At 54.6% G+C, this 25,725-nt stretch overlaps 1 protein-coding gene across 1 annotated transcript in view; it reads left to right on the top strand.

The window, feature by feature from the left end:
* The first annotated feature begins 17,210 nt into the window (after window positions 1-17,210).
* LOC128828946 (unconventional myosin-Vb-like) overlaps window positions 17,211-25,725 on the top strand; it is a 56,826-nt gene continuing 48,311 nt past the window's right edge. Inside the window, exons 1-3 of the mRNA XM_054013989.1 lie at window positions 17,211-17,302; window positions 17,804-17,948; window positions 21,426-21,582. Of these exons, the coding sequence (XP_053869964.1) occupies window positions 17,887-17,948; window positions 21,426-21,582 (219 nt within the window). The 5' untranslated portion in view covers window positions 17,211-17,302; window positions 17,804-17,886. The remainder of the gene's footprint in view (window positions 17,303-17,803; window positions 17,949-21,425; window positions 21,583-25,725) is intronic.

Genomic DNA, 25,725 nt, shown 5'->3' with positions numbered 1-25,725 from the left:
GCTGGGTGGCTGATGGCCGTTTGACACGGCCATGCTGTTAGGCAAATCGTGTTGGTCTATTACAGGAGGCAGTGAGCCGTGGCACTTGCTTACTGCTCTCCACTGGAAAAGCTTTGTGCTTTAAAACGTATCCTGGCTTAGCTATGTTGGTCAGCGGTGGGGTGGGGTGCCCCCCCTTGCCTGGGACATTGCTACGCTGACGCAACCCCCAGTGTAAATACTGCTATGCTGCCAGAAGAGGGCTAACAGCATTCGGGGTGCTGGTGATCCTATCCCAGTGGAAAAACACCTGTCGGCGTATGCTGTGTCTACACTTGGGGTTGCACTGGCATGGGCTCTGTAGTGCAGACAGAGCCTCCCGAGCCCCCCTGTACTCTCTCTCCACAGCATTACTAGGGGCTGGGCATAGGTGGCAGGGAGCGGGCAGTTACAATGATCTGCCCCAGCCCACCCACTAAAATGTCCCATCAATGCCCTAAGTTGGGGCCCTGTCATTCTGGGCAATGACAGGTCCCACTCATTTCACCCCAATAGCCTAGACCTGAAGAGCCAAGGGACCTGGTCTAGCTCCAAACATCCAAGTCTCCTGCAGAGGGAGGGCTGTGGGCAAGGCGCGGCACCTGCTGGCATCAAAGGCGCGGCCTTTAGCACTGGCCCATCTGGTCGGAAGTCCCAAAGGCACAAATTAGAAGTCTGGCCCCCATTCCACGCATGAGCCCTCCCCCCGCCCCCACCTCCTCACTCTGGGCTGCCTTGTGTTCTTCCCCAGCCAGTGAGCGAGCAGACCGGCTGTGCTCTGTGCTGGCTTTCCTGTAAACCGTGCGAGGTATTGTTAGTCTCCTAAATGCGGTGCTCTCTCGGGGCAGAAGCTGTTCATGGGAGGCTGGCGTGAGTCTTGTTCAGACCCCGGACTTGGGAAGTTCCTCTTCTAGAAGCATTCAGCACACAAAATATTTCTCTTCCGCTCAACTTCAGCATCCTTCTCCCCTGCGCTTGGGCAAGCGCCCAGGTTTGCTGTCGGCTTGTGCTGAGTGCTGGGATCTCGGTTCTCGCAGAGAAGCTCGAGCCTTGTTTAACATTTGTACAACGCTCCCCTTGTCTCCGGGGAAACTAGCGAAAAGCAAATGACCATTTGGCTTGAGTGTCCCTTTTCCCTCCTCCCCCATTTTTAAAACCTGCTTGAGACCTCGAGTATCCGGAGACCGTTCTTGCTCATCGCCAAGGAGTGGATGCTGTTAAAACTATTCTGACCTCCTGCCCCTTTACAGACACTAAGGAATTCTTGGCCTCCGAGAGGGTCCCTGTTTGTGGTCTGTGTGGGGGCTGGCTGGCCAGATGTCCCATCCAGCTGCTATATTGCATTGCAATGGCTAAAATTCCTCAGACCCGCCCCTCCTAGTACTCTGCCACGGGGGGTTAAGGGATGGTTAGTGGGAAAGGAGGTGGGTTAATGGAGTCAGGAGTGAGCGTCTACAAAGCACGCTCGCAAAATGTGCACCAGGCTATGGAACCCACTGGTGCAAGGGATCACCAGGGCGGGAGGTGCCTTGTGAGCCAGATGCCAAACAAAGTCCTTCACCCTCCCACTAAGCCCATGACTTCCTCTCCTCCAGACTTGCAGGGGGAGTTGATGACCAAGCTGATGTGGCCTGTGGTGGCAGAGGCTGCTGGGGAGCAAGGGTGACCTGGGGGTCAGGGCACTGCCCTGGGACTTGAGAGAAGCATTTTCCATTCCCTGCTCTGCCACAGACTCCCTGTGTGACCTTGGTCAAGTCACTTTGTCTCTCTGCAGCCTATCTGTGCAGTGAGGCTAATAGGACTGTCCTACCTCCCAGGGGTGCTGAGGATAAATACAGCAGAGTGACGTGCTCTGATACTACAGTAATATGGGGGAGGCAGTGAAGTACCTAAAAGAGCTGGGTGTAGACCAGTCTGGACAGTAGCCCAAGGACTTCCTCACCCTAAGTTTAGCACCCCGCTAAACACATGGCAAACTCCAGACCTTGGTGGAGCATGTGGGTGTCTGGGGTCCGTGGGTCTGTTTCCAGCTGAGATACAACCGTTCCTGGCAGTCTGCCGGTCAAAGCAGATTGACCAGTGCCACAAAGAAGCTGCTGCCTCTGATAGCTTGGTGCAGTGTAACTTCTGGTGACTCAGGATGCTTCGAGTCTCTTGCAAGGCCTGTAAGGTCATCTCTGGCATGGTACGGTCTGGTTAAGTTACAGCCTGGGCGTTTCGACAAGCCTTTGCATTATAATTAGGGCTTCCAGTTGTTGGTATGAGGCCATCTGTGGTTAAAGAACCGGGGGCGTTGTTTGAGGCAAAAATCCTGCTCTAAGAAAATCGCGTGTCCATCCCGGACGCTGTTAAAACTGCACATCCGAGGGATGAACGTATTTCCCCCCATTACTGTGGCCTGTTCGCATGTCTCAGAAATTGGGCAGTAAACCGAACCTTCAGTCTCACCTCCTGGTTCTCATGCATTCGCTCACTGCTGCAACATGACCTGCCACAGTTCCGAACAAACGTGTCCTTAAAGTCTGGCCGCTCTGAGCGGCTTAGACCTAGGGCTTTAGTGTGTCCGGGCTTAGCTGAAGGCCTGCGGTGAGGGGACAAACTCCAGTGTGAAGACCTGTGTAACCCAGCCTGGCACTCCTTCAGGTCATCTGATTCTCTGAGCTGGAGCGGAGTCCCTCCTTTTCAGCTATGTGTTCTGGCAGGTCTGGCTATTACTGATTCTGCTTCCTCTCGAGTCAGAGTTCAGGTGCCTTCCTTTCCCAGTTTAAGCCACCTCATCAAATTGTGAGGCTTAAATAAAAGCAAAACTGTTGGCACAATTTAGAAGAGAATTGTGCAAAATGGACCAGTAACTATGGCTACGCTCATCCAGCTGGATAATACGACTGTAGCACGGCTAGGTGGCCTCTAAGCTTGTGTTTAAACGAGATGGAAATGCTACCTAGACACCTGACCTTCAGGGATGCTATTGTCTTTGTCCCATCTTAAATGCTCGTAGCCTTTCATCTTGGAGTTGCGGCATGTTTCCCAGAGCTTCCTCTGACCTCCCAAGCAGCAGCGAACCCTCTATCACCCTCATGGGAAGTGAGAATAAGTGCTCACATGATGGACGTACCATTGTTTGAGTGACACCTGTGTTCTTTGATGCAGCCTACCCTTACTCAACCAGAACTCTCACCACAGAAAGGCCTATCCCAGAGCTGGCAATTGGGGCATGGTGGCCCATTCACAACCATGGCTAACATTTCATAGAACATGACTTGCTATCCGAAAAATTCAGGGGATGGGGAGTGAAGTTGTTAGCCGATAGAACGTGATATGTGATTATATCCTGCACAATTGGTGGGGGGAGATGGCAGTGGAGCATATAAACCTAAGAAAAGTCTGGAGGATGGACATCTGTGCCCCATATTGAATGCCACTCCTGCTTACTATGTTCCATCCCAGCAATTCTAAAATACTGATGCCTATTTGAGGTTTTTCCTCCCTTCCACCAAATATATATGCCCAGCAGTGGGTTCATACACATTAGTTCCTTTCTGAAAATTTAATTACCATGCAAGTGCAATTAGACCCTGTGTCCAGGCCAGCATGGATTGATTTTTTTTCCAGGCTGGAAACATTGATTTAAATGATAGATTTTAATCTTGTCTTGCATTTGTTCTTTTAAGTTTCTTTCCTAAATAAAGATTAATCCTCATCCGTTGGTAACCATTAGAACATGTTGATTTGCAGGTAAATACTAACCAGGAGCAAATACTATTACTATACACATTTATTCAGATGCTTCACACTTATATTTTTGTTAGAAAATGGTGAATGATGCATTTCTTATTTACTGGAGGACTGTTAGTTTGTTGCTTGTGATTTGTCAGTTGTATTTGGATGGTAATTCAATTAAATGCACACATCATCGTTTTCAATTTTTTTTAGTGAAATAAAAGTAGGGCTGGATACATGAAGGGAGAAAGATATCCAAGTATGTATTCTGCATTTTAAAATTTTATTTTGATTTTATTGCTCAGTTACTGAATCAAACTGATTTCTGGTCACCATTGTCCTTCAAGGATTTAGAAGTAGTAGATCTTATCCTCTCATCTAGTTTTCACTCTTGGAGTGGAAGGCAAGCTTTCCTGTTCTTCTCCCTCCCCGTCTCCCCCCAAACTCCCAGTTGGTTTCTTACCTTGGCGTGAACTAGTCATTGACCTGAACTAATTGAATGAATTGAAGTGAAGAAAACACTTTCTCTGCACCTGCAGAAGAGACTATTGCTGTCAAAAGCAGGTTCAGCTAATTCTGGTTCCAGGTGCTTAGCAAATGACCTCCCCAAGTTCACTTTCTTGAAAACTTGGCAATGGCCAAATTTAGTTTAAATAACTAACTTTGTAATTGATTATAATCTGCTTAGACCTTAGCATAGGTTGTTATAACGTCACATTTAATTTTAAATAGGTTTTGATTTTTCAAAATCATCATCAGGGGGTGTTTTTTTTTTAGTTTGGACTAGGGTGGGTAACTGCTACACGAAACAGGCAAAACCCATGGAGCTCTGACTCTGTATAGCAAATGTACCCAGCTTAAGGTGCTATAGTGTCTACAACGGAGTCTGTATCTTGAGCGATGATGGTTTAAAATTGGTGTATTCACTCCTGCATCTCAGAGCACGTCCTCATTTTAGCACTGTTTAAAGCACTGCTCCCCCCATCTCCCAAGCTGCTCTTTGCTGTATTGGGGTGGGGGAATCGGTGGTGCAGTGCTGAGGTGAAGTAAGGAAATACTACAAGCGAGATCAAGGGACTTCTTGTGATGTTCAGTTTTGTTGAACGTGCGTAACGCTGTGGATGGGATTGAACCTTGACGTTTAGTGTACGAGTCTCTACGGCATGAGCTAAAAGCCACAGGCTCTTTCAGACTCAATCTCTAGAAGGTTTAGGTGCCGCGGGGGGGGCAGAGTACCACACCAAACTGGCATGGGTTACACATGCTCGACTCCATAGAATATCAGGGTTGGAAGGGACTTCAGGTAGTCATCTAGTCCAACCCCCTGCTCTGCTCAAAGCAGGACCAATCCCCAGACAGATTTTTATCCCAGTTCCCTACATGGTCCCCTCAAGGATTGAACTCACAACCCTGGGTTTAGCAGGCCAATGCTCAAACCACTGAGCTATCCCACCCCCTCCGCTTGAAGGCTATAGGAGCAGTGGGTGCTCCACATCTCAGACCTGCCCCAGAACCACAACGGTTGCTGCTGTGTGCTAGAAATCCCCTAGTGCACTTTGACTTGCTCGTGTTTGAAATGGGATTAAAAGGCTTTGGCCAAAGTGGTTCTGCTATTTCCAGAAACAAGCTTAGGGAAAACGACCCCTTGCCCCCGGCTTTCTTTGGTTTTTAATTGATATACTTACAGGGTCTCAGTGCAATGTTCTGATACAGCTGCTTTGCAGCATGGCCTTGAAATTTGGCATGGGGGGGGGGGTCACCGTGGTGTCAGAGGGACCTTTTGCTGCCCCCATAAAGTGCTCAAATCGGCAGAACTAAAACCTCTGAGAACTTCGTTCGTTGGTTCGCGCTCGCTCTTGGTAGCGTTTTGCAGCTCGGCTTGTCTGCCCTGATCGTGTTCCGGTTTGGGGCTGTGCAGGACTCTCCCGGCAGTTGCTCCTCCTGGCACCAGAGGTACGTCTACCCTGCAATTGAACCCACGGCTGCCCTGTACCAGCTCACTTGGACTTCCAGGCTCAGACCCTGTGAAGTGGGAGGGTCCCAGAGCTTGGGCTGTAGCCCGAGCCCAGAAGTCTACACGGCCGTGAACCAGGCTTGCGGGCCTTGGGCTACGGGGCTGAGTCAGCTGGCGTGGGCCAGCTGCCAGCTTTTAACTGTAGTGTAGACCAACCCTGAGGCTCCAGTCACTAGAACTGAGAGCTGGGAAAACCTCTCCTGTGCTCTGTGCCCCCTGAAAAGAGCCTGGCTGAAATGCAGGGCAGTGGGCTGCAGGACCCAGTGGGAGGGGGTCAGAAGGGCGGGTGGGGTTGGGCACAGGAGCCAGGGGATGGGACAAGCTGGGGGCAGAAGGGTCGAACTACCAGAGCACATTTCCCCCCCCAATACAACCAGGAATTAATCCAGAAGTTTTTTCAAACAGCTGTGAAAGCCAGTGGCAAACTGTTGCCATCTCCCTCTAGCGGCTGGTCATATAGAAGATACTCCATTAGCTCTAGCTGGGGCTGAGTTAGGTCGCATGGGTAACCTAAACTCTGGCACTTCCCAACGTTGAAATGCTTACCTTTGCAACCGAAATATTTTCAGCACAGGGTTTTTGGCTATAATACCATACACACCCTGTGTAGTGTTAAAAAAAGCTGTTCTAAGTCTTCTAGACTTAACTATTCACTGCTTGTTTTGTTAACATTTTATTAACACGTGTCTTACATGCTGCGGAAACACTTGCTGTGAGCCAAGTTAAGTTTTTGCTGATTTTGCAAATCTGTGCAATTTGCAGCCCCTATTTCTAGCAACAGGCAGGCAGGAGCTGGCTGGGAGCATGATATATTACTGGCCTTGCAAATCTAAAATAGACTGTATAACTTACAGAATTGTGGGGCTTCTGCACGGGCCTAAAACTCCTCCCAGAGCCTGTCCCTGAGAGCTGGGCCATATGTATTGGGAAAGGAGTTTTCCTTGGACTGCAAAAGGCCTCTGGCTTCTCTTACAACTCAGTGTTAATCTGTGTGGGTAGATGTAAATGTTGTAGAATTTCCGGGTGGCAAGTAATATAGCCCCACTAGTCTCTAATATCCAAGGAGAAACTTAATTAGTAGGAATTGATTGTGCAGAATAAAGAAGTGGGTTCTAGTGACTAGAGCAGGGCATGATGGGAACTCCTGGCTTCACTTCTGCTCTGCCACTGCCTTCTCTGGGCCTGATTTGCCATTAGCCTGCGCTTTGTGTATCCCCTTCATCACTGCCCGGTACTCCGTATGCCCAGATACGTCAGGCCCTCAGCCTGCAGTTCCCCTTCTGTAAAATGGGGCGCTGGGACTCCTTCCACAGAAAGCTCTCTGCTATAGAAATGCAGCTGTATTCGCTCTTCAAATGGGGCACTGCGTCAGGTCTTGGTGTGATTGGTTGGATCAAAGAAACCCCCTTGGGACTGCCACCTGATGTGCTGAGACGGTCTCTGAGCCTGTTTTCCCTGGCAGTTTGGGACTTCAGTACCCTGTCTTGTTGCGCCAGACAGGCTAGCCGGCTGCAAACACAGACCCAGGTCTGACCCACGTCCCCCAAAAGCTGCAGGCTTAACTGAAAACAGCTTAAGAAGTGCTCCTGCCTCCAGCACCCAGATACCTAGTTCCCAATGGGGTCCAAAGAAATCTATTTGTTTTACTCTGTATAAAGCTTATACAGGGTAAACTCATAAATTGTTCGCCCTCTATAACACTGATAGAGATATGCACAGCTGTTTGCTCCCCCAGGAATTAATACTTGCTCTGGGTCAATTAATAAGCAAAAAGTGATTTTTATTAAATATAAAAAGTAGGATTTAAGTGGTTCCAAGTAATAACAGACCCAGCAAAATAAGTTACCAAGCAAAATAAAATAAAACATGCACGTCTAAGCCTAATACAGTAGGAAACTGAATACAAATGAAATCTCACCCTCAGAGATGTTCCAATAAGCTTCTTCTGCAGACTAGACTCCTTCCTAGTCTGGGTCCAGCCATCACTCTCACCCCCATACTTACTGTCCTTTGTTCCAGTTTCTTTCAGGCATCTCTTTTGGGTGGAGAAGTATCTTTTGAGCCAGCTGAAGACTAAATGGAGGGGTTTCCAGGGCCTTATAGTCTTTCCCGTGTGGGTGGAAACCCCTTTGTTCTCCTGTGTAAAATCCCCTCAACAAGAGGGAGTTTGCAGTCACCTGGGCCAGTCTATGAATGATTCAGCTTTTTGCAGGCCGACGCCATTCTTTACATGTTAGTTTGAACATTCCCAGGACAGCTCAGATGTGGATTGGCATCTCCCAAAGTCCATTGTCAGTTAAGTGTTTCTTGATTGGGCACTTACTGAGACAAGTCTCTTCTCAAGAAGCTGACCAAATGCTTCACTGAGGCTACTTAGAATCAAACAAATACATAGCCAATATTTGTAACTTCAAATACAAAAATGATACACACAGACAGCATAATAATAACCAGCAAACTATAACCTTCCCATAGACACCCGACTTGGCTTCCTCTGTATAAGAACTGGTGCAACCATAGGACCCTAGGTGCGACAATGATCTGTATGGTCACAGGTCATGTCAATAATGTCACACTTGGTTCATGATGGGGGGGTTACTAGGCCAGCCTACAAAAACTGGCTACAGACTTGGTTCCCATGCTGCTTTTGCCTGGTCATGAACTGAGCTCAGAACTTAGACTCATAGACTTTAAGGTCAGAAGGGACCATTATGATCATCTGGTCTGACCCCCTGCATGCTGCAGGCCACAAGACCCTTCCCTGGACTCTGCTGTTGAAGTCCCCAATCCTGTGTTTTAGTGACTTCAATCGGCAGAGACCCTCCTGCTAGTGATCCCTGCCCCATGCTGCGGAGGAAGGCGAAAAACCTCCAGAGGCTCAGCCAATCTACCCTGGAGGAAAATTCCTTCCCGACCCCAAATATGGCGATCAGTAAGACCCCGAGCATGTAGGCAAGAGTCTCTAGCCTGACCCTTGTTGGCCATTATACTATTTACATACCATCGCTTGGTTTTCCTTGGCTACTATGTTTTACCATTAAACCATTCCCTCCATAAACTTATCTAACTGGGGAGAGCTCCTCTGAATGAGCAGTGTTGCAATGTAAATTCTCGGTCATGATTTGGTAACCGAATTCTATAAAACCTGTCAGCAGTTCAGAGTTGTGCTATTTGGTCTTCTGCACGTCTGCTTTAGATAACTGCTAATGAACGTGTGGGATAATGCTCCTTTCTGCTGCCGTTGCTGGCTTGACTCTTCCAGTGAATGCTTTGGGGCCTTGGTGAAAAGGGGGCTTGGGAAGTGACACACTCGGAGACCTTGTCCTTCAGGGAGTGCCGTGTTCGGCTTTTGCTCTAGCATCGCATTTTCTGTGGAGTCAGTTTAGTGTCCGCAAAGTAACTGTTGTATGGAGGAACCAGGAGGCACCATTGTCTGACCTCCTGCATAACACAAGCCATAGAACTTCCTGAACGAATTCCTCCGAACGCGAGCAAATCTCTTTAGAGCAGTCGGGGTTTTTGGAACTTCCAGTGATGGGGGATCCCTCCCAACCCTTAATTAACCCTTGAATTATTTATCATCCTCACTGTTCAAAACTTGCACCTTATTTCCGGTCTGTCTAGCTTCAGCATCCAGCTGCTGGATAGTGGTGGCCATTTCTCTGCGAGATGGAAGAGCCAAGTCTTTCTCCCTGTGGGTACTTGCAGGCTGTGATAGAGTCACCCCTGAACCTTCTCTTTGTTAAGCTAAGTAGATGGACACAAGGAGCTCATTCATTCCAAGGCCGGTTTTCTAATCCTTTAATCATTCTTGTGAACCCTCTCCAAATTAGCAACATCCTTCTTGAATTGTGGGCACCAGGACTGGACACGACTCCAGTAGCTTTCGCACTAGAGCCAAACCCCTCTGCTTGAGATTCCCCTGTTTGTGTCAAAGGATCCTGTTAGCTCTTTTGGCCACAGTATTGCACTGGGACCTGGCGTTCAGCTGATTATCTGCCATGACAGGACTGGCCAGGAGGTGGTTTTCAAAAATGGCCACAGTCTGTGCCAACAACTGTTGGAAAGGAGTTTAAGAGAATCTCTAAATAGAAGCGATTAGGAGATCTAATTTGGAGGGTGCAGACTCTCACCTGCTTAATGCTGGGGTTTATTTCAGAGCAAGGTGCAACTTCTGATGCTGGCTACAATTCTAGACTGGATACTAGACAAACGATCTAGGCCAGTCAGACTGTTCCCAGGTTTCTAGCCTAAAAAAGTCCATGACAGATTCTTCTTTCCTGAAAACTTCCAACTGCTTTCTTTGCGCTTGTGGGCTTCATACTGTGGGAATCGTGCCATTCTTTTCCAGAAGAGCTTTTCCCCCCACCTCCACCCCCAAAAAATCCAACCTGCTGATCTTTCTGTATTGGAAAATGGCAAGAACTAAACCATCTCTTGGGCGTCGCTGAAAGACCTACATGCAATTCCCTTACGAGGAGTAAGAGCTCACGGCTGAAGGGTGAATTAAAGATGATGCTATGAGAAATTAGGTTATCAATAATTTATTACTCTATAGATGAATCTCTTATAATGACCTACGTGATACTAATCGGTCTCTTTTATGTATCGGGCTCACCCTGGGGCAATACCAGCTGAAACGAAACTTATCGGCTATTTTAATGGTGCTTTTCTGAGCTTCAGATGGGAATTTTTGTTTGTCACCCAAGTTTGAGGGAGCCCCTAAGCCAACGCTGGCACAGATGCGCTCAGGACCGAAGGCAGGGCTGGTATTCTAGCAGATATCCCCTTTCCTTGTGGTCCTCCCAGCTCTAGCATCTCTTGCTAATTGAACCTGGAGCTGTTGCTCTAACTGACAAAGAGCCTGTGTCCTAAACATACAGCTATGGGTAGCATAAAATCCCTCCTTTACCTGTCAGGGGTGAAGCTCAAATAAGCTGGTTGGCACCTGACCAAAAGGACCAATAAGGGAAGAAGATCCTTTCAAATCTGTGGGGGCAGGTTTGGTTTTTTCCTGCCCTGGTCCCTCTCTGTCCCGGAGAGAACAACCATCTCCTAAACCCCTCCCTGAAATCAGCATCCAAGATTACAAAAATTGTAAGTAATAGCAAGGAAATGCGTTGGCTTATCTTTTGTTTTAGCTTGTGAATTTTCCCTGTGCTAAGAGGGAGGTTTATTCCTGTTTTTTGTAACTTTGAAGTTTTGCCTAGAGGGGAATCCTCTGTGTCTTAAATCTTCTTACCCTGTAAAATTACCTTCCATCCTGATTTTACAGAGGTGCTTCTTTTACTTTATTATAAAGTTCTGCTTTTAAGAACCTGATGGGGGGGGGGGGGGTTAGTGTCCTAAAAACCCAAGGGTCTGGTCTGTGCTCACCTTGTTTACCTATTTGGTAGGTATATTATTCTGAACCCTCCCCAGGAAAGGGGGTGAAAGGGCTTGTGGGGAGTGAGATATTTTGGGGAAACAAGAACTCCAAGTGGTCCTTTTCCTGAATCTTTGTCTAACTCACTTGGTGGTGGCAGCAATACCATCCAAGGACAAGGAAGAATTTGTGCCTTGGGGAAGTTTTTAACCTAAGCTGGTAGAAATAAGCTTAGGGGGTCTTTCATGTGGGTCCCCACATCTGTACCCCAGAGTTCAGAGTGGGGAGGGAACCCTGACAGCCTGTTACCACTGCAAGTCCTAGATTAGTTGCTTCTTAACGTGCCTTAGGGAATACGCTATCTAGATATCGAGTGAGGTTTGACTGAAACCTCTGAGGAAGAAAATCAGGCTAGTGGTTGTAAAGCAATCCAATAAAACTGGAAAAGCTGCAGAAACCAAGGAGACAAATGAAGGGGTGACCCTTGCCACGCAGGGGAAATAAGCCGCCTAACCCAGAAACCAGTGTGGCTGGTTCTTGGTGCTTTATTGCAAGTCTTGCAATATTTGACCTCCTCTTAAAGCCCCAGTTCCTGGAATCCTGGGAACTGGAGAATTTCTGCTTTTCTTTTTTTATAGTGAGTTTTTAGCGCTTATGGTTGCAGAGAAGATTGAAAACATGACCAAAAGGTGAATAAAAAGCCCATATCTATTTAAGAGGTCACAATTTTGGGGGGCCTGACCCATGCCTCTTAATGCAGTGTTGTTGTAGCCGTGTTGGTTCCAGGTATTGGAGAGACGAGGCGGGTGAGGTGGTATCTTTTATTGGACCAACTTCTGTTGGTGAGAGAGACAAGCTTGTGAGCTTACACAGAGCTCTCCAGGTCTGGGGCAGCGGAGGTCCATGAAACCTCAATACAAACACACTAGAACTTTTCTCCTCTTAAACCACCCAGTTGGGCGCCCACTAGTCGCTGTCAGATGCGGACTCGGAGGTATTGCTGTCTAGTGGGGAGAGGCCAAGCTGCAGCTGCTTTGGTAGACCCTCTGCTGAGAAGGCGGCTGCTCATCTGTTGGTGTTTGAGAATTTCAGAGCCAAGTCAGGCCCCAGCTCTGAGCGTTGATTTTAAGAGAACCCAGAGTAGGGTTACCATACGTCCGGATTTTCCCGGACGTGTCCGGCTTTTGGGGGTTCAAATCCCCGTCCGGGGGGAAATCCCCAAAAGCCAGGCATGTCCGGGAAAATCGGGAGGGAGGGATGGAGGGCTCGGCCGGGGCCTCTTTGGCCGGGGCCTCTTTGGCCGGGGCCGGTGCGGAGCCGGGCCGGGGTCGCGGGGCCGGGGGCATGGTGCCGGGCCGGGGTAGGGGGGGTGCGCCGGGCCGCGGGGCCGGGCAGGGAGCCGGTCCGGGGTAGCGGGGGGGGGGTGCGCCGGGCGGTGGGGAGCCGGTCCGGGGTAGCGGGGGGTGCGCCGGGCCGCGGGGCCGGGCAGGGAGCCGGTCCGGGGTAGCGGGGGGGGGGGGGGGGTGCGCCGGGCGGTGGGGAGCCGGTCCGGGGTAGCGGGGGGGGGGGTGCGCCGGGCGGTGGGGAGCCGGTCCGGGGTAGCGGGGGGGTGCGCCGGGCCGCGGGGCCGGGCAGGGAGCCGGTCCGGGGTAGCGGGGGGGGGGGGGTGCGCCGGGCGGTGGGGAGCCGGTCCGGGGTAGCGGGGGGGTGCGCCGGGCCGCGGGGCAGGGAGCCGGTCCGGGGTAGCGGGGGGGGGGGGTGCGCCGGGAGGTGGGGAGCCGGTCCGGGGTAGCGGGGGGGGGGGGGGGGGGGGTGCGCCGGGCGGTGGGGAGCCGGTCCGGGGTAGCGTGCGCCGGGCCGCGGGGCTGGGCGGGGAGCCGGTCCGGGGTAGCGGGGGGGTGCGCCGGGCCGCGGAGCCGAGCGGGGAGCCGGGGGTGCGCGGGGTAGCGGGGGGGTGCGCTGGGCCGCGGGCCGGTCCGGGGTGGCGGGGGGGTGCGCTGGGCCGCGGGCCGGTCCGGGGTGGCGGGGGGGGTGCGCTGGGCCGTGGGGTCGCGGAGCCGGGAGCCGGTCCGGGGTTGCGGGGCCGGGCCGCCGGGGGGTGCGCTGGGCCGCGGGGCCGGGAGCCAGTCCGCAATAGCGGGGGGGGGGGGTGCGCTGGGCCGCCGGGGGCCGGCAGTGCTGGGCGGGCCGGTGGGGAGCCGCCGGGGGCCAGCCTGGGCCGCGCCTCCTCCCCCCCACACCCCCCTTACCTGCTTCAGGCTTCCCGCGAATTAAATGTTCGCGGGAAGCAGGGGAGGGGGCGGAGACTTTGGGGAGGGGGCGGAGTTGGGGCGGGGCTGGGGGCGGGGCCGGGGCCCCGTGGCGTGTCCTCCATTTGGAGGCACAAAATATGGTAACCCTACCCAGAGGCCTGTCTGTTCTGTGCCCTTGGCCCTTCAGACCCACATGTGCATCTCCCCAGGTGACTCCTGTCTGCCGCCCTGGCAGGACGGAATCCATTGGCATATGGTCAGGCCTCTGTGCCATGGAACACAGCTGCGGTTGTCGTGGAGAGCAGCAGCCCAGTCGGCTCGGGCCATTCCCTCTTTGTGCTCGGCTCCAAATGGCGCTCTCTCTCTCTTCTGGGTCTCAAAGGCATTTCGTGTTCCTGCCCTGTTAGCTGGTCTGGGGTCAGCACACCCTCGGCCTGCCCAGACTTCGTCCCAGTGACTCCCTGCGAGGAGCGGAGTAACAGACTGCTTTGCTAGGCCCCTGCAGCCGTATGGTGCTGCCAATGGCCCGTCCCCTTCCAATGGGGCTGGGTGTGCAGGCAGAGGTCTGTCGGCAGTGGCTGGCTTGGTTCCCTGCAGATGCTAGGAAGGGCTTTTGTATGCAGACTGGCAGCTGGCGAGAGGGTTTCTTCCTGGGTGCAGCCTGAGAGCTAGTCCTTGCTGTTCCCCAGTTGTAAGAGGAGATTTGCCCCTAGAGCCAGTCATGGAGCAGGTGGCTTCCCCCATCTGAGTGGATGCAGAAGGTGCAGCCCCTCAGCTCATGCCAGATGGGTCACAGCCAGCAGTGCTGGTCCTCCTGCTGCAGTCTTGGCCAGCCAGGACGTGGGAAGGGTGCAAAGCTGAGCTCTTATCCGTGAGCCACTGGTAGCTGAATTTAGCTGAAGTTTCAGCTGCCAGAGCCCTAAGGACAAAGCCAATGGAAGAGGCTGAATGTCCCAGCCTAAGCCTGCAAGGTGAGCACTTCTCCCACTCAGGTGTCCGCCACCATCCCATCCCCCGCCCTGCCAAATTCTCGGTGCTACCTTCAGACCCTAGAGATGGCCAGTGAAGAGCACAGCTGGGCTCCCAAGTGACCTCCTGTAGCTGGGTGAAGAGGTTGCACCTACATACTTCGGGTCCCCCCTCCACTCATTCTCCCATGCCGCTCATTCAGCCGGGGGCGGCGGGGGGAGGGGTGTCTGCACCTGGCACAGCCGCCGGGGGAGGGGCTCAGCAGAAGAAGCCCCGTTCTTCCCTTGTGTCTGATGGCGGCTGCTTGTCTCGTTTCTGTGCTTCCCCCGGCTTTTCTTGTAGGGCACCCGGGTGTGGATCCCTGACTGCCTGGAAGTCTGGAAATCTGCAGAACTAACCAGGAGCTATGAGGAAGGAGACAGCGTCCTCCATCTCCGACTGGAAGATGGCTCGGTAAGGCAGGGAGCCTTCTGGCCTGCAGGGTCTAGTAGGTGGCATCCCAACCTTCCTCCCCCCCCCCCCCCGCCCCCCGCCACACACCCACTAACTCCAGTGCATGGGGGCGGGGGGGAGACACTGTTCTAAGCTGCTCTAGCTCCCTGGGGTGGGAGCGGTCTCAGATCCATACTGCAGGCAAGCGCAATGCCGATGAGCAGGTACTGACAGGGTCTTAGTTTGGTTAAATAGGCACAGCAGGGGCTGCTGTGGTCGGGGGTGGAGCTCTGCCCCTTGGAGGGTCCTGTTGTCGGCCCAGTCGCTCTGGGCACTGGCCAACCTCTGGCAAATGCACTTGCCTTGGATTGGGAATGGCTTCTGCAGAGCTCGGCAGCAGACTGCTCTCCTGGGGCTGCTTGGTGCGACTGGGGGAGCAGGTGCTCTGGCAGCTTCAGACAGGATGGGGAGTGCCTGGTCTCCTTGCAGAACTGGCATCTGTCCTCCAGCCCTCCCCCAGCGAGTGGCATTCCCCTCTGCCAAGTGCAGGTGCTTCTTTCACCCCCCACCCCTTGCTGGCGATGCCTAACATGCCAGTGAATTTCAGGGCATTGGGCTGGGGAAGGTCTCTGCCTGGCAGCGTTCTCACTACATCAGTGTAGTGGGGGTGCTGAGGGTGGGTTTGGAGAGGGGAGATCACCCCACTGCAGCAGCTCCTGTCCTGTGGGGCTAGGTCGGGCTCCGGGCATTGCAACCTAGCGCCTGGGCTCGCACTGCGGTCCCACTGAGATTTGGCCTGTCCGCCCGTCCGTCTCCATCTGCAGAGGGATGGACCAGCCAAAAGGCAGTGCCATTGCCCCCCTCCTCCCCCCCCCCCCATGCACCAGGTTGCAAAGCCCACTCTGCTTGCGGGGCCTCATCAAGCATGTTTGCCACCACTTCCAACGTGTCACCGACTTGATTCAATGTCACCACTTCTGTGACCTCCCTGACAGAATCGTAAGCCTGGCCAGAGGGCCTGGCCGTGCCCAGGACAAGCCACGGCTCTGCCTGGCTTCACTGCTGCAGGGTCGCTGCCAATGGCTTGGAGGCTGCTCAGAGGCTTCTGGCAAGTGCCTCAAAGCATAACTGGCCGAAGCAGGTGCTGATGGCTCATGGCTGGGGCCCTACCAAATTCATGGTCCGTTTTGGTCAATTTCACAGTCATAGGATTTTAAAAATAGTAAATTTCATGATTTCAGCTATTTAAATCTGAAATTTCAGGATGTTGTAATTGTCGGGGTCCTGACCCAAAAAGGAAGGTTTTTTGGTGGTGGTGTGTGTGTGTGTGTGGGGGGGGGGTTTGCAAAATTATTGTAGGGGGGTTGCGGTACTGCTACCCTTACATCTGTGCTGTTGGCGGTGTCACTGCCTCCAGAGCTGGGCAGCTGGAGCGAGGCAGCTGCTGACCGGGAGCCCTGCTCTGGAGGCAGCGCCGCCGCCAGCAGCAGCGCAGAAGTAAGGAGGGCCTGGTATGGTATTGCCACCTGTACTTCTGTGCTGCTCCCTGCAGAGCTGGGCCCTCAGTCTGCAGCCGCCGCTCTCCAGTTGCCCAGCTCTGAAGGCAGCAGCACAGACATAAGGGTGGTGTGGTATGATATTGTCACTCTCACTTCCGCACTGCTGCTGGGAGGCGCCCGGCAAACAACCGCTGCTCTCTGTGCTGCCTTTGGAGCTGGCTGGCAACACCGCAACCCCCCTAAAATAACCTTTTGAGCCCCTGCAACTCCCTTTTGGGTCAGGACCCCCAATTTGAGAACTGCCAGTCTCCCCGTGAGATATGTAGAGTATTGAGTGAAAGCGCACAAAAGACCCGATTTCACGGTCAGTCATGCATTTTTCATGGCCATGAATTTGGTAGGGCCCTAGTCATGGCTAACTTGGGCTTCCTCCCACCTATTCCTCCTGCACGCTGGTACGCAGGGCAACAGCCCAGCCTGCTCGTCCTCCAGCCTCCGACTGGCCTGGCAGATGGCTTTGGGAACAGGCAAATGCCCTCACCTGCTGCATTGGAGGGAGGGAGAAGTTCTTCCCGGCAGGTGAGCTGGCATCTCTCCCATGAGAAGCCTCAGTCCCTTCCGCAGGACAAAGGGTTGGCTTCCCGCCCGCCCTGTGCAGCGCTGCCTGGTGTGGTGGCCATGGCTTAGAGGACAAGTGGCAGGGGATTGGGGGTGACTGCAGGTCTGGGCTGGGGAGAGCAGCCGCTGCTGGATGGGGGTGACCCAGCCTGGGCTAGAGCAGTGACTAACCCTGTTCTGACATTGAAGGCGCTGGCTCCAGCAAGCTCAGCTGTTCTCCGTTGGCCTCCTTCCCCATGACAGGAATCTACCTACCCCCTCGACCTCCGGTGCCCCCAGCTGCCCTTCCTGCGCAACCCCGACTACCTGTCAGGAGAGAACGACCTGGTGGCGCTGAGCTACCTCCACGAGCCGGCCGTGCTGCACACGCTCCGGGCTCGCTTCCTGGAGACCAACACCATCTACACCTACTGCGGTGAGTGCCTGGTCACTGGGCTAGAGCGGGTTCTCCTGGGACTCTTCTGTGCGGGGGAGTCCTTGAGCTCGGTAACCCGCAGCACTCCCATGGGGCAGGGTCCAGTGGCTGGAGGAGGGGAGAGGGAGTCGGACACCCGGGTTCCATGCCTGGCTTTCCAGGTGACCTGAGACCAGACGTGGTCACTGCTTTCTGGCCCTCCACAAATGAACCTCCCGCTCCGGTCGTCTCTGTCTCCTAGCCCTGCCTGTTGTAAAATGGCAGCTGGGGGGATGGTACTGAGGCTCATACCAGTATCCTAGTGATGGCCATGTTAGTGAAGTGGCCACGCACATCAAATAAGTGCCATGGCTCACTTCAGTGCTGGCTCAAATGTCCCTTTCCTCTCTTGCCCCACCCCCCAAAACTTCATTTGAGCTGCTGGGGGATCCCTCTCTCGGCATCTCCAGCCCCTCTCCTCTGCTCGTGGCTGGGTTTGAATGTCCTCCCTCCTGCCCCCAGGTATCATCCTCGTCGCCATCAACCCTTACAAGCAGCTGCCCATCTACGAGGAGCCGGTTATCTATGCCTACAGCGGCCAGAACATGGGTGACATGGACCCTCACATCTTCGCCGTGGCCGAGGACGCGTACAAGCAGATGTCCAGGTGAGCAGAGCTCTGCCAGGCCGCACCCGGCATGCTGTGATGTGTGCATCCCTCACTGGCTCCTTGTCCTGCTGGAGTGATTGGTGCAGAAGAACCCCCCGCTTCTCTGGACCCCAGGTCCTTCCAAGCTCTGTCCCCCAGCGATGGGCTATTGTTGCTGATTAGCTACAAACAGGACTTAAGTTATGTTGGGTGTTGGGATCTTGTGATGGGGTGGAGTCGGCCCCCTTCTGGAGGCCTCAAGGTCCTGCCACACCCTGCCCCAGAAAAGGGCAGTAGAGAGGGTCCTCCAAGCTGCCTAGAGAGGGCACGTGGGATGTAGCCAATCCAGGCCCAGCAGGCTCATATAAAAGGAACTGCAGGGCCAGAGAGTTCAGTCTGCTGGCTGGGACTGGGGGAGGATGAGGTGCTCCTGGCTGGCTGCAGGGGCTGGGACAGATGAGCCCACTAAAAAGGGACAAGGGGAGCCTGAGAATAGCTCCTGGCTGCCGGGGCCACGCTGGCAGGGACGGTGGGAGCGAGGAAGGCGATCCTGGCTGGCTGCTGGGACTCCGCTAAGATGGGCTGTGGGGAAGTGACCTAGGGAAATGTGGAGCAGCAGTTAGTAAAGGGATGCATCACAGGGTTTTAAGGGTCCCTGGTTTGGGACCCAGAGCAGTGGGTTGGACCAGGGGAAGTGGCTATGCCCTAAGGAAGGGAATTAGAACTGCAGCACCCCAGGGAAGGGGCTGACTTCGCAAACTGAGCCCAGAGGGGTGGCTCAGCAGGAAGGCTGTAGTCACCGAGGACAAGGAGTCCCCAGGGAAGAAGCCCTCGGGCCGCTGCTCAGCTCCAGCGTAGGAGCCTTGCAACCTGGCTGGACCAAGCGGTACTGTGATGGGCCCTGCTGGACTGAGCCCAGGGAGGGACGCTTGGGACTGTGTATCCCAGAAGGGGTGGGTTTGTTTCGCCCACCCATGGACAGAGGGCTGAGTCACCAAAGACCCTCCTGACAAGCGCAGCGGCCAACAGGGGGCACTGTGAGTGGAGAAACTGCAGGCACATACATGCTCCACCAGGGGGCGCTTGCGAGAGGTGCGTGCCACCCCATTACAGCTCTCAAGTAATGTTCAAGGTCAGGAATCCTGGCCAGGGGGAAGCACAGGGAATCTCCCAGTTTCCTTGTTCAGCTGCTCTGAGCAGCTCAGAAGATGAAGTGAGACTGGGCTCAGGGGAGAAGTGTTCAGCAGCTGGAAAGATGCCGGGGAGGCGAAACAGAGTCCAAGGGCCTGGAACTTGGCAGGATGGAGCGATGCTGCGGGGCATGGCCAGCAGTGCCCAACCCTGGCCAATGGGAGGAACGTGGTGGCCCTTCTGAGCAGCATAGAGCATGGCCGGGGTTCTCGGCAGCTGAAGGGCAGTCGAAGCCAAGTGTCTGCCTTGCTGAAAATCCCAGCCTCCGAAAAGGCCCAGCGGGTGGTTCAGCAGGGGTAAGACTGAGCAGTGGAGCAATGCCCTGGGGAGAAATCCCATAGAACCTAATAGAATGGAAGAGTGGAGGTCCCTAGACATTCCTCTCTCTCCAGAATTTAATCGTGGGAGACCCGTTCTATTTGGGCCAGTCTGTAGCAGGGGCTGTGGCTCTGTTAATCCTCTAGAATTGACCCTCCGTGTGGATGCGAAAGTCTAAAGAAATTGCTGCAAAACAAACGGGTTCCTTGGCCTTGTCTCTCTTCCCTTGACGCATGTGGCGCAGATCAGTCTGGGGGTGGGCACGTGACACGTGGTTTGAGGGAAGCTCTCGGCAAGCTCTGGTGGGTCCACGTGTGCTGACACAAATGTGACTGCCTGTACGTGGTACTCAGGCTGTGGGGGGGGTTGAAGCTAGTTCATGCGACCCTCTTCTAGATGGAAGGGCGGAAGCGTCTGCCTCCAAGGTACATCTCCAGTGTAGGCGTCACTTCCTGCTGGGGGAGATGTACCCACGCTAGCTCTGACCAAGCCAGCTTGCTAAATAGAGCAGGGTAGCCGTGGCTGGGATAGCTGCCCCATGTATGTACCTAGAGCTTCAGCTGAGATTGTATGTGGGGGTAGGGGGGTGGCTAACCCATCCCACCACTTGCGCCATTGCATTGCTATCTGTAGCACCCAAGTCCATCAGAGCTAGCGTGGGTATGTCTGCCTGAGCCAGGAACCTCGCCTCCCGCTCCTGTGTAGACACACCCTAAGACAAGCGCCTGCAGCTGCGGCCTCTCCAGGGTGTTTCATCTCTGATCAATGGAGCTGGTGGCTGATGTGGGAGAGCCCAAAGTACAACCTTAGTGTTGGTTCAGTACACGTCACCGTCCTGACGCCCAGGTCCACGTGGAGTCACCTCTGCATGGGGCCCCAGAGGACTGGGGGTGAAGCAACCAAACAGTTGGCTAACTATGTTGAGATGAGACCAAATAAACTCCCTAGAATGGCCCCTGCCAGCCCAGCCTATTAACTGCATCAGAAGGACCCCAGCAGCTTAATTACAGCTGACTGGTTCCTCAGCAGCTCCTGTAGGAGGTAGATGTGTGAACAGGGCCTGTGCGTGCCCTGTTGCTTGCTTCCCCCAGACAGGGCCGAGCCCACGCTCTGCCTGGCTGTGGGCAATGGCCGGGGGAGGCTGGCACTTGCTAATGGCTGTATGTGGGGCAGACGCTTGCTCTCCCCAGCTATTGGGGAGGGATGGGAACAAAGCCTCTTGGGGCATCATGGCGGGGGAAGGAAGGAGCCATGTCTTTAAAATAAAACCCAGTACTCCCTGGGGCTGGCTCCCAGCCACTCCGTGGTGAATCTGCATTTGCGTGGTGGCAGGAGCGGTGGGGCTGGCTCCTGCCATGTGTGGCACTGGTTTGCTGGAGCGCAGCTGAGGGTCCCTGAAAACCCGACTCTGCGAGGAAGGCTGTCTGACAACTCCCCTGCTCAATGCCTCTCCTTGGGGGGAGGAGGGAAATGCTGGGGGTTGGCGCCTTCTCAGCCCCCAGATGGGATTGCAGTGCTAAGTCTGCCCAGCAGGGGAGCCAGAATCCATCCCTCCCTCCCCATTGGATGGGTGCATAGAACCACCAGGGAGTGGGGGGAATCAAACTGGTTGAGTTTCCCTGGTGCCCCAGGCTTCCCCGATGCCTGAGTGTGCTAAGCCAGGTTCAGACCCAGCCTGAGCCTGCACTTAAACAGCCCACGTCAGCCTTCATCCCCCACTCCATCCTGACGCTGCTTTGCTGCCTGTCCGAACTCAACTGAGAAGGGCCGGATGGTCCCCAGGGTACCCTCAGGGAACACCTGGCCCAGCCACACCTGGGAGATCCCATGGGACATTCAGAGCAAACTCCAGGCCAGGAGAAACATGCGACTTTCCCTTAGCATCTGGTGGTTCAGCCATGACTAAAGAGGGCATATTCCTGCTGAGTCTCTGCCCTCGCTGAGCCCCCATCTCCCATAGCGATGGGCTCCCGTTGCCTCCCGCAGGAATGACGAGAACCAGTCGCTGATCATCAGCGGCGAGTCAGGTGCTGGCAAGACGGCGTCGGCCAAATATGCCATGCGGTACTTTGCCCTGGTCGGGGGATCCCTGGGTGACTCCAGCATGGAGGAGAAGGTGCTGGCCTCGAGCCCCATCATGGAGGTAGGCACTGCTAGTCTCTCATGGGTGTGCTGGAGGGGAGGGAAGAAGCAGGGATGGTAGCTCAGATCCGCATCTGATAAGGGGAGGAATTTGTGTGGTCTCCAAATGGCTGAGAGCTTCCTAGCCATGCCTGGGGGGTAGGTGTGCTCTGCTGCACGGGTGAGGGAGACTGGGCTATAAAGGGGCCCCTCTCCTCCTGCTCATGAGTTTTCTTGTCTGCACGAAACATAGAATATCAGGGTTGGAAGGGACCTCGGGAGGTCATCTAGTCCAACCCCCTGCTCAAAGCAGGACCAACCCCAACTAAATCATCCCAGCCAGGGCTTTGTCAAGCCTGACCTTAAAAACCTCTAAGGATGGAGATTCCACCACCTCTCTAGGTAACCCATTCCAGTGCTTCACTATCCTCCTAGTGAAATAGTGTTTCCTAATATCCAACCTGGACCTCCCCCACTGCAACTTGAGACCATTGCTCCTTGTTCTGTCATCTGCCACCACTGAGAACAGCCGAGCTCCATCCTCTTTGGAACCCCCTTCAGGTAGTTGAAGGCTGCTATCAAATCCCCCCCTCGTTCTTCTCTTCTGCAGACTAAACAAGCCCTGGGCTGGAGGAAGGCCCTCGGGAGGCAGCGGGTGTGGATTCTGATGGAGGGCCGGTTGCTGCCCTGAGGGCAGAGGCACTGAGCTCCCCATGGATGCAGGGTGGCCAGGTTTCACCTGGAGCAACATTCTCCTCCCTGCCCCCGCTAAACACACCACTGTGCAGCTGTCCTTGGCACAGTATTGCCCCTCAAGGGGTTGTGGGAGGGGATCTCTGCAGAGCGGCCTGGCATGCCTCGCTTTCCTGCTTCCCTTTCCCTGCTGATGGGGCACTGTGACAATGCGGTTCTGGCGGAACCCAACTGAGAGTGCCAACTCAGGACAAATTGCTAAAACAGGGCAGTTACAGCCCAAGGCTGGGGGTTTTTCCACCTCTAAGGCAAACCAAACCAGCCAGACTAGGAGGACTTCGGTCTCATCCCACTGGCTAACCGCAAGTCTCACAAGCAATCTCCTTAGACACTCCAGTTTCCCAGTATTACCACCAGTGCCACACGTTATGGGGACAAATGGTTATGAAAACCAATACCCCAGTAAAAGAAAAAAGTTCTCCTGATCCCAAAGGACCAAGCCCCAGACCCAGGTCAATATACAAGTCAGATCTTACCCACAAATCACGCTGTAGCCAATCCTTTAGAATCTAAAATCTAAAGGTTTATTCATAAAAGGAAAAAGATAGAGATGAGAGTTAGAATTGGTTACATGGAATCAATTACATACAGTAATGGCAAAGTTCTTGGTTCAGGCTTGCAGCAGTGATGGAATAAACTGCAGGTTCAAATCAAGTCTCTGGAATACATCCCCAGCTGGGATGGGTCATTCAGTCCTTTGTTCAGAGCTTCAGTTTGTAGCAAAGTTCCTCCCGAGGTAAGAAGCGGGATTGAAGACAAGATGGAGATGAGGCATCAACCTTATATAGTCTTTTCCAGGTGTAAGAATACCTCTTTGTTCTTACTGTGGAAAATTACAGCAAAATGGAGTCTGGAGTCACATGGGCCAGTCCCTGCATACTTTGCTGAGTTACAAGGCGTACCTGCCTTCTCTCAATGGATCCATTGTATAGCTGATGGTCCTTAATGGGCCATCAAGCAGGCTAGGCAGAGCTAATCTCAGCTTGTCTGGGATGTCACCCAGAAGCATAGCTTAAGTTTGCCATACAGACAGTATAGAGCCAATATTCATAACTTCAACTACAAAACTGATACACACATATAGACAGCATAATCATAACCAGTAAACCATAACCTTGTCCTAGACACCCCATTTGACCCCCTTTACACAAGATTTGGGTGCCACTACAGGACCTTGGTTGCAACAATGATCTAAACGGTCCCAGTTCATGTCAATAACGTCACAGGCCCATCTCCTGAACTTGTGCCTGTCGGCTGGCTGGCTGCTCTGCACGCGGGGAGGGAGGAAATGGTGCTCGGAGGAGGCAGCTCTCGGCTCCCCTCCTATGGTGCAATGTGTCTCGGTTTATTTTTATCCTGGAAGGGAGCTGCTGTTCCCAGCCTGCCTGGGTTCTTCCCCTCCCCTCTCTGCTCTGTGTGGGAGGCGTGGTATCCCACCCCCTGGTTTGGGAAGTGCCTGCAGCTGTATGGCTGGGGCTCTGATAAATGGCCTCCCCAAGATGAGGGAAGTGGACAGCTCCCACAGCTGGGGAATAGAAAGGTTTGGAGAACTCCCCCCTCGAGGCCTTCTGAGTCAGGGTGAAGTAAATCTCCCCTTGTCTATCCCCTCTGCTCCCCCTGCTGTAGCTAGCAGGCAGGGCCGTCCCTACGCCGATATCGGGAAGGTGGAGCACAGAGCTGTGGTGTGGCTGGCCGCTCATGGGACCTCAGGGGCCTCTCTGGCCCAAGGTCCATCAGCAGGGCCTAAGCATGGAGGAGCTTCCCCTGCAGGCTGATCGGGGGTGGGAACGAGGCCCCCCAGGAAGGGGCGGTGTGTCTCTGCCCGGAAGCCCGCTGAGCCCGCGGCTTGGGAGCCGGTGGGGCAGCCCTGCCAGCTGCCCTGATCCACCCACAGGCCCGGCTGGCTACATCCAGTGACTTGGCAATGCTTTGTGGGGCTGGACGAGGTGGTCTGGGGACCACTCAGCATCCCAAAGACTCTTTTGATCCCGCACATCTCTCCACACACACACACACACACCTTGCTCGGGCACAGTTCACCTGTGTGTTCCCAGCCCCTCTCCTCCAAGGGAGGCTGGTTGTCTCAGGCCAGAGCTTGGAAAGCAGGTAGCTTGGGCCTCATTCAGTGCTCAGCCCATCTCAGCACTGATGGCCCCATTTCTACACGACTCTCAGCAGGATTTCTTGCTGCCTGGGCTCCAGGCTGCTGCAGTGAGGTCTCCTGAGGCAGGAGCGGCTCCAGGGTTTTTGCCGCCCCAAGCAGCGGGGGGGGAAGGCGCGATCACAATCGTGATCGGCGGCACTCCAGTGGCAGCGGCACCACGCCGCTTAATTCTTCGGCGGGAATTCAGCAGCAGGTGCTTCCCTCTGAGAGGGACCCGCTGCCGAACTGCCGCGGAACAGCCTGATGTGCCGCCCCTTCCCCTTGGCTGCCCCAAGCACCTGCTTGCTGGGCTGGTGCCTGGAACTAGGGTTACCATTCGTCCGGATTTACCCGGACATTAGGGTTACCATATTTCAGCAAGAAAAAAAGAGGACGGGAGGAGCCCCGCCCTAGCCCCGCCCCTGCCCCTCCCACTTCCCGCCCCCCCAGAACCCCCAACCCTCCCCCCGTTCCTTGTCCCCTGACTGCCCCCTCCTGGGACCCCTGCCCCTAACTGCCCCCCAGGACTCCACTCCCTATCTAAGCCTCCCTGCCTCTTGTCCCCTGACTGCCCCAACCCTTATCCACACCCCCACCCCCAGACAGACCCCTGGGACTCCCACGCCCCATCCAACCACTCCCCACCCCCTGACAGACCCCCCCCAGAACTCCCAACCCATCTAAACCCCTCTGCTCCCTGTCCCCTGACTGCTCCGATCCCTCTCCCCACTCCTGCCCCCTGACAGCTCCCCCCCAGAACTCCCAACCCATCTAAACCCCTCTGCTCCCTGTCCCCTGACTGCTCCGATCCATCTCCCCACCCCTGCCACCTGACAGCCCCCCCCAGAACTCCCAAACACTCCCCCCCTGCTCCTTGTCCCCTAACTGCCCCCTCCTAAGACCCCCCCAACTGCCCCCCAGGACCCTACCCCCTACCTGTACCCTGACTGCCCAAAACTTTCTCCACTCCCCCCAAAAAGCCCCCCCCCCGTTTCTTGACTGCCCCCTCCAGAACCTTCCTGCCCCTTCTCCTGCCCCACCTTACCCTGCTGCTCAGAACAGAGTGTTGGGCTCTGTGCAGCCGAGCCGGACACGTGGCTGCGCTCCCCAGCACAACAAAACCCGGTCCCTGGCCCTGCACAACAAAACCCGGTCCCTGGCCCTGCACAACAAAACCCGGTCTGGCCCTGCACAGTGCTGCCGGACTGGGCTGCAAGGGAGCTGCCGGCTCAGAATGCAGGGCGGATCCGGCTCCTCTACAGCTGCTCC

The sequence above is a fragment of the Malaclemys terrapin genome, chromosome 24 (genome assembly GCF_027887155.1).
Source record: "Malaclemys terrapin pileata isolate rMalTer1 chromosome 24, rMalTer1.hap1, whole genome shotgun sequence".
NCBI classification, from domain to species: Eukaryota; Metazoa; Chordata; order Testudines; family Emydidae; genus Malaclemys; species Malaclemys terrapin.
Note: the sequence above shows the minus strand (reverse complement) of the source record. Positions and strands in the feature narration are given on the sequence as shown.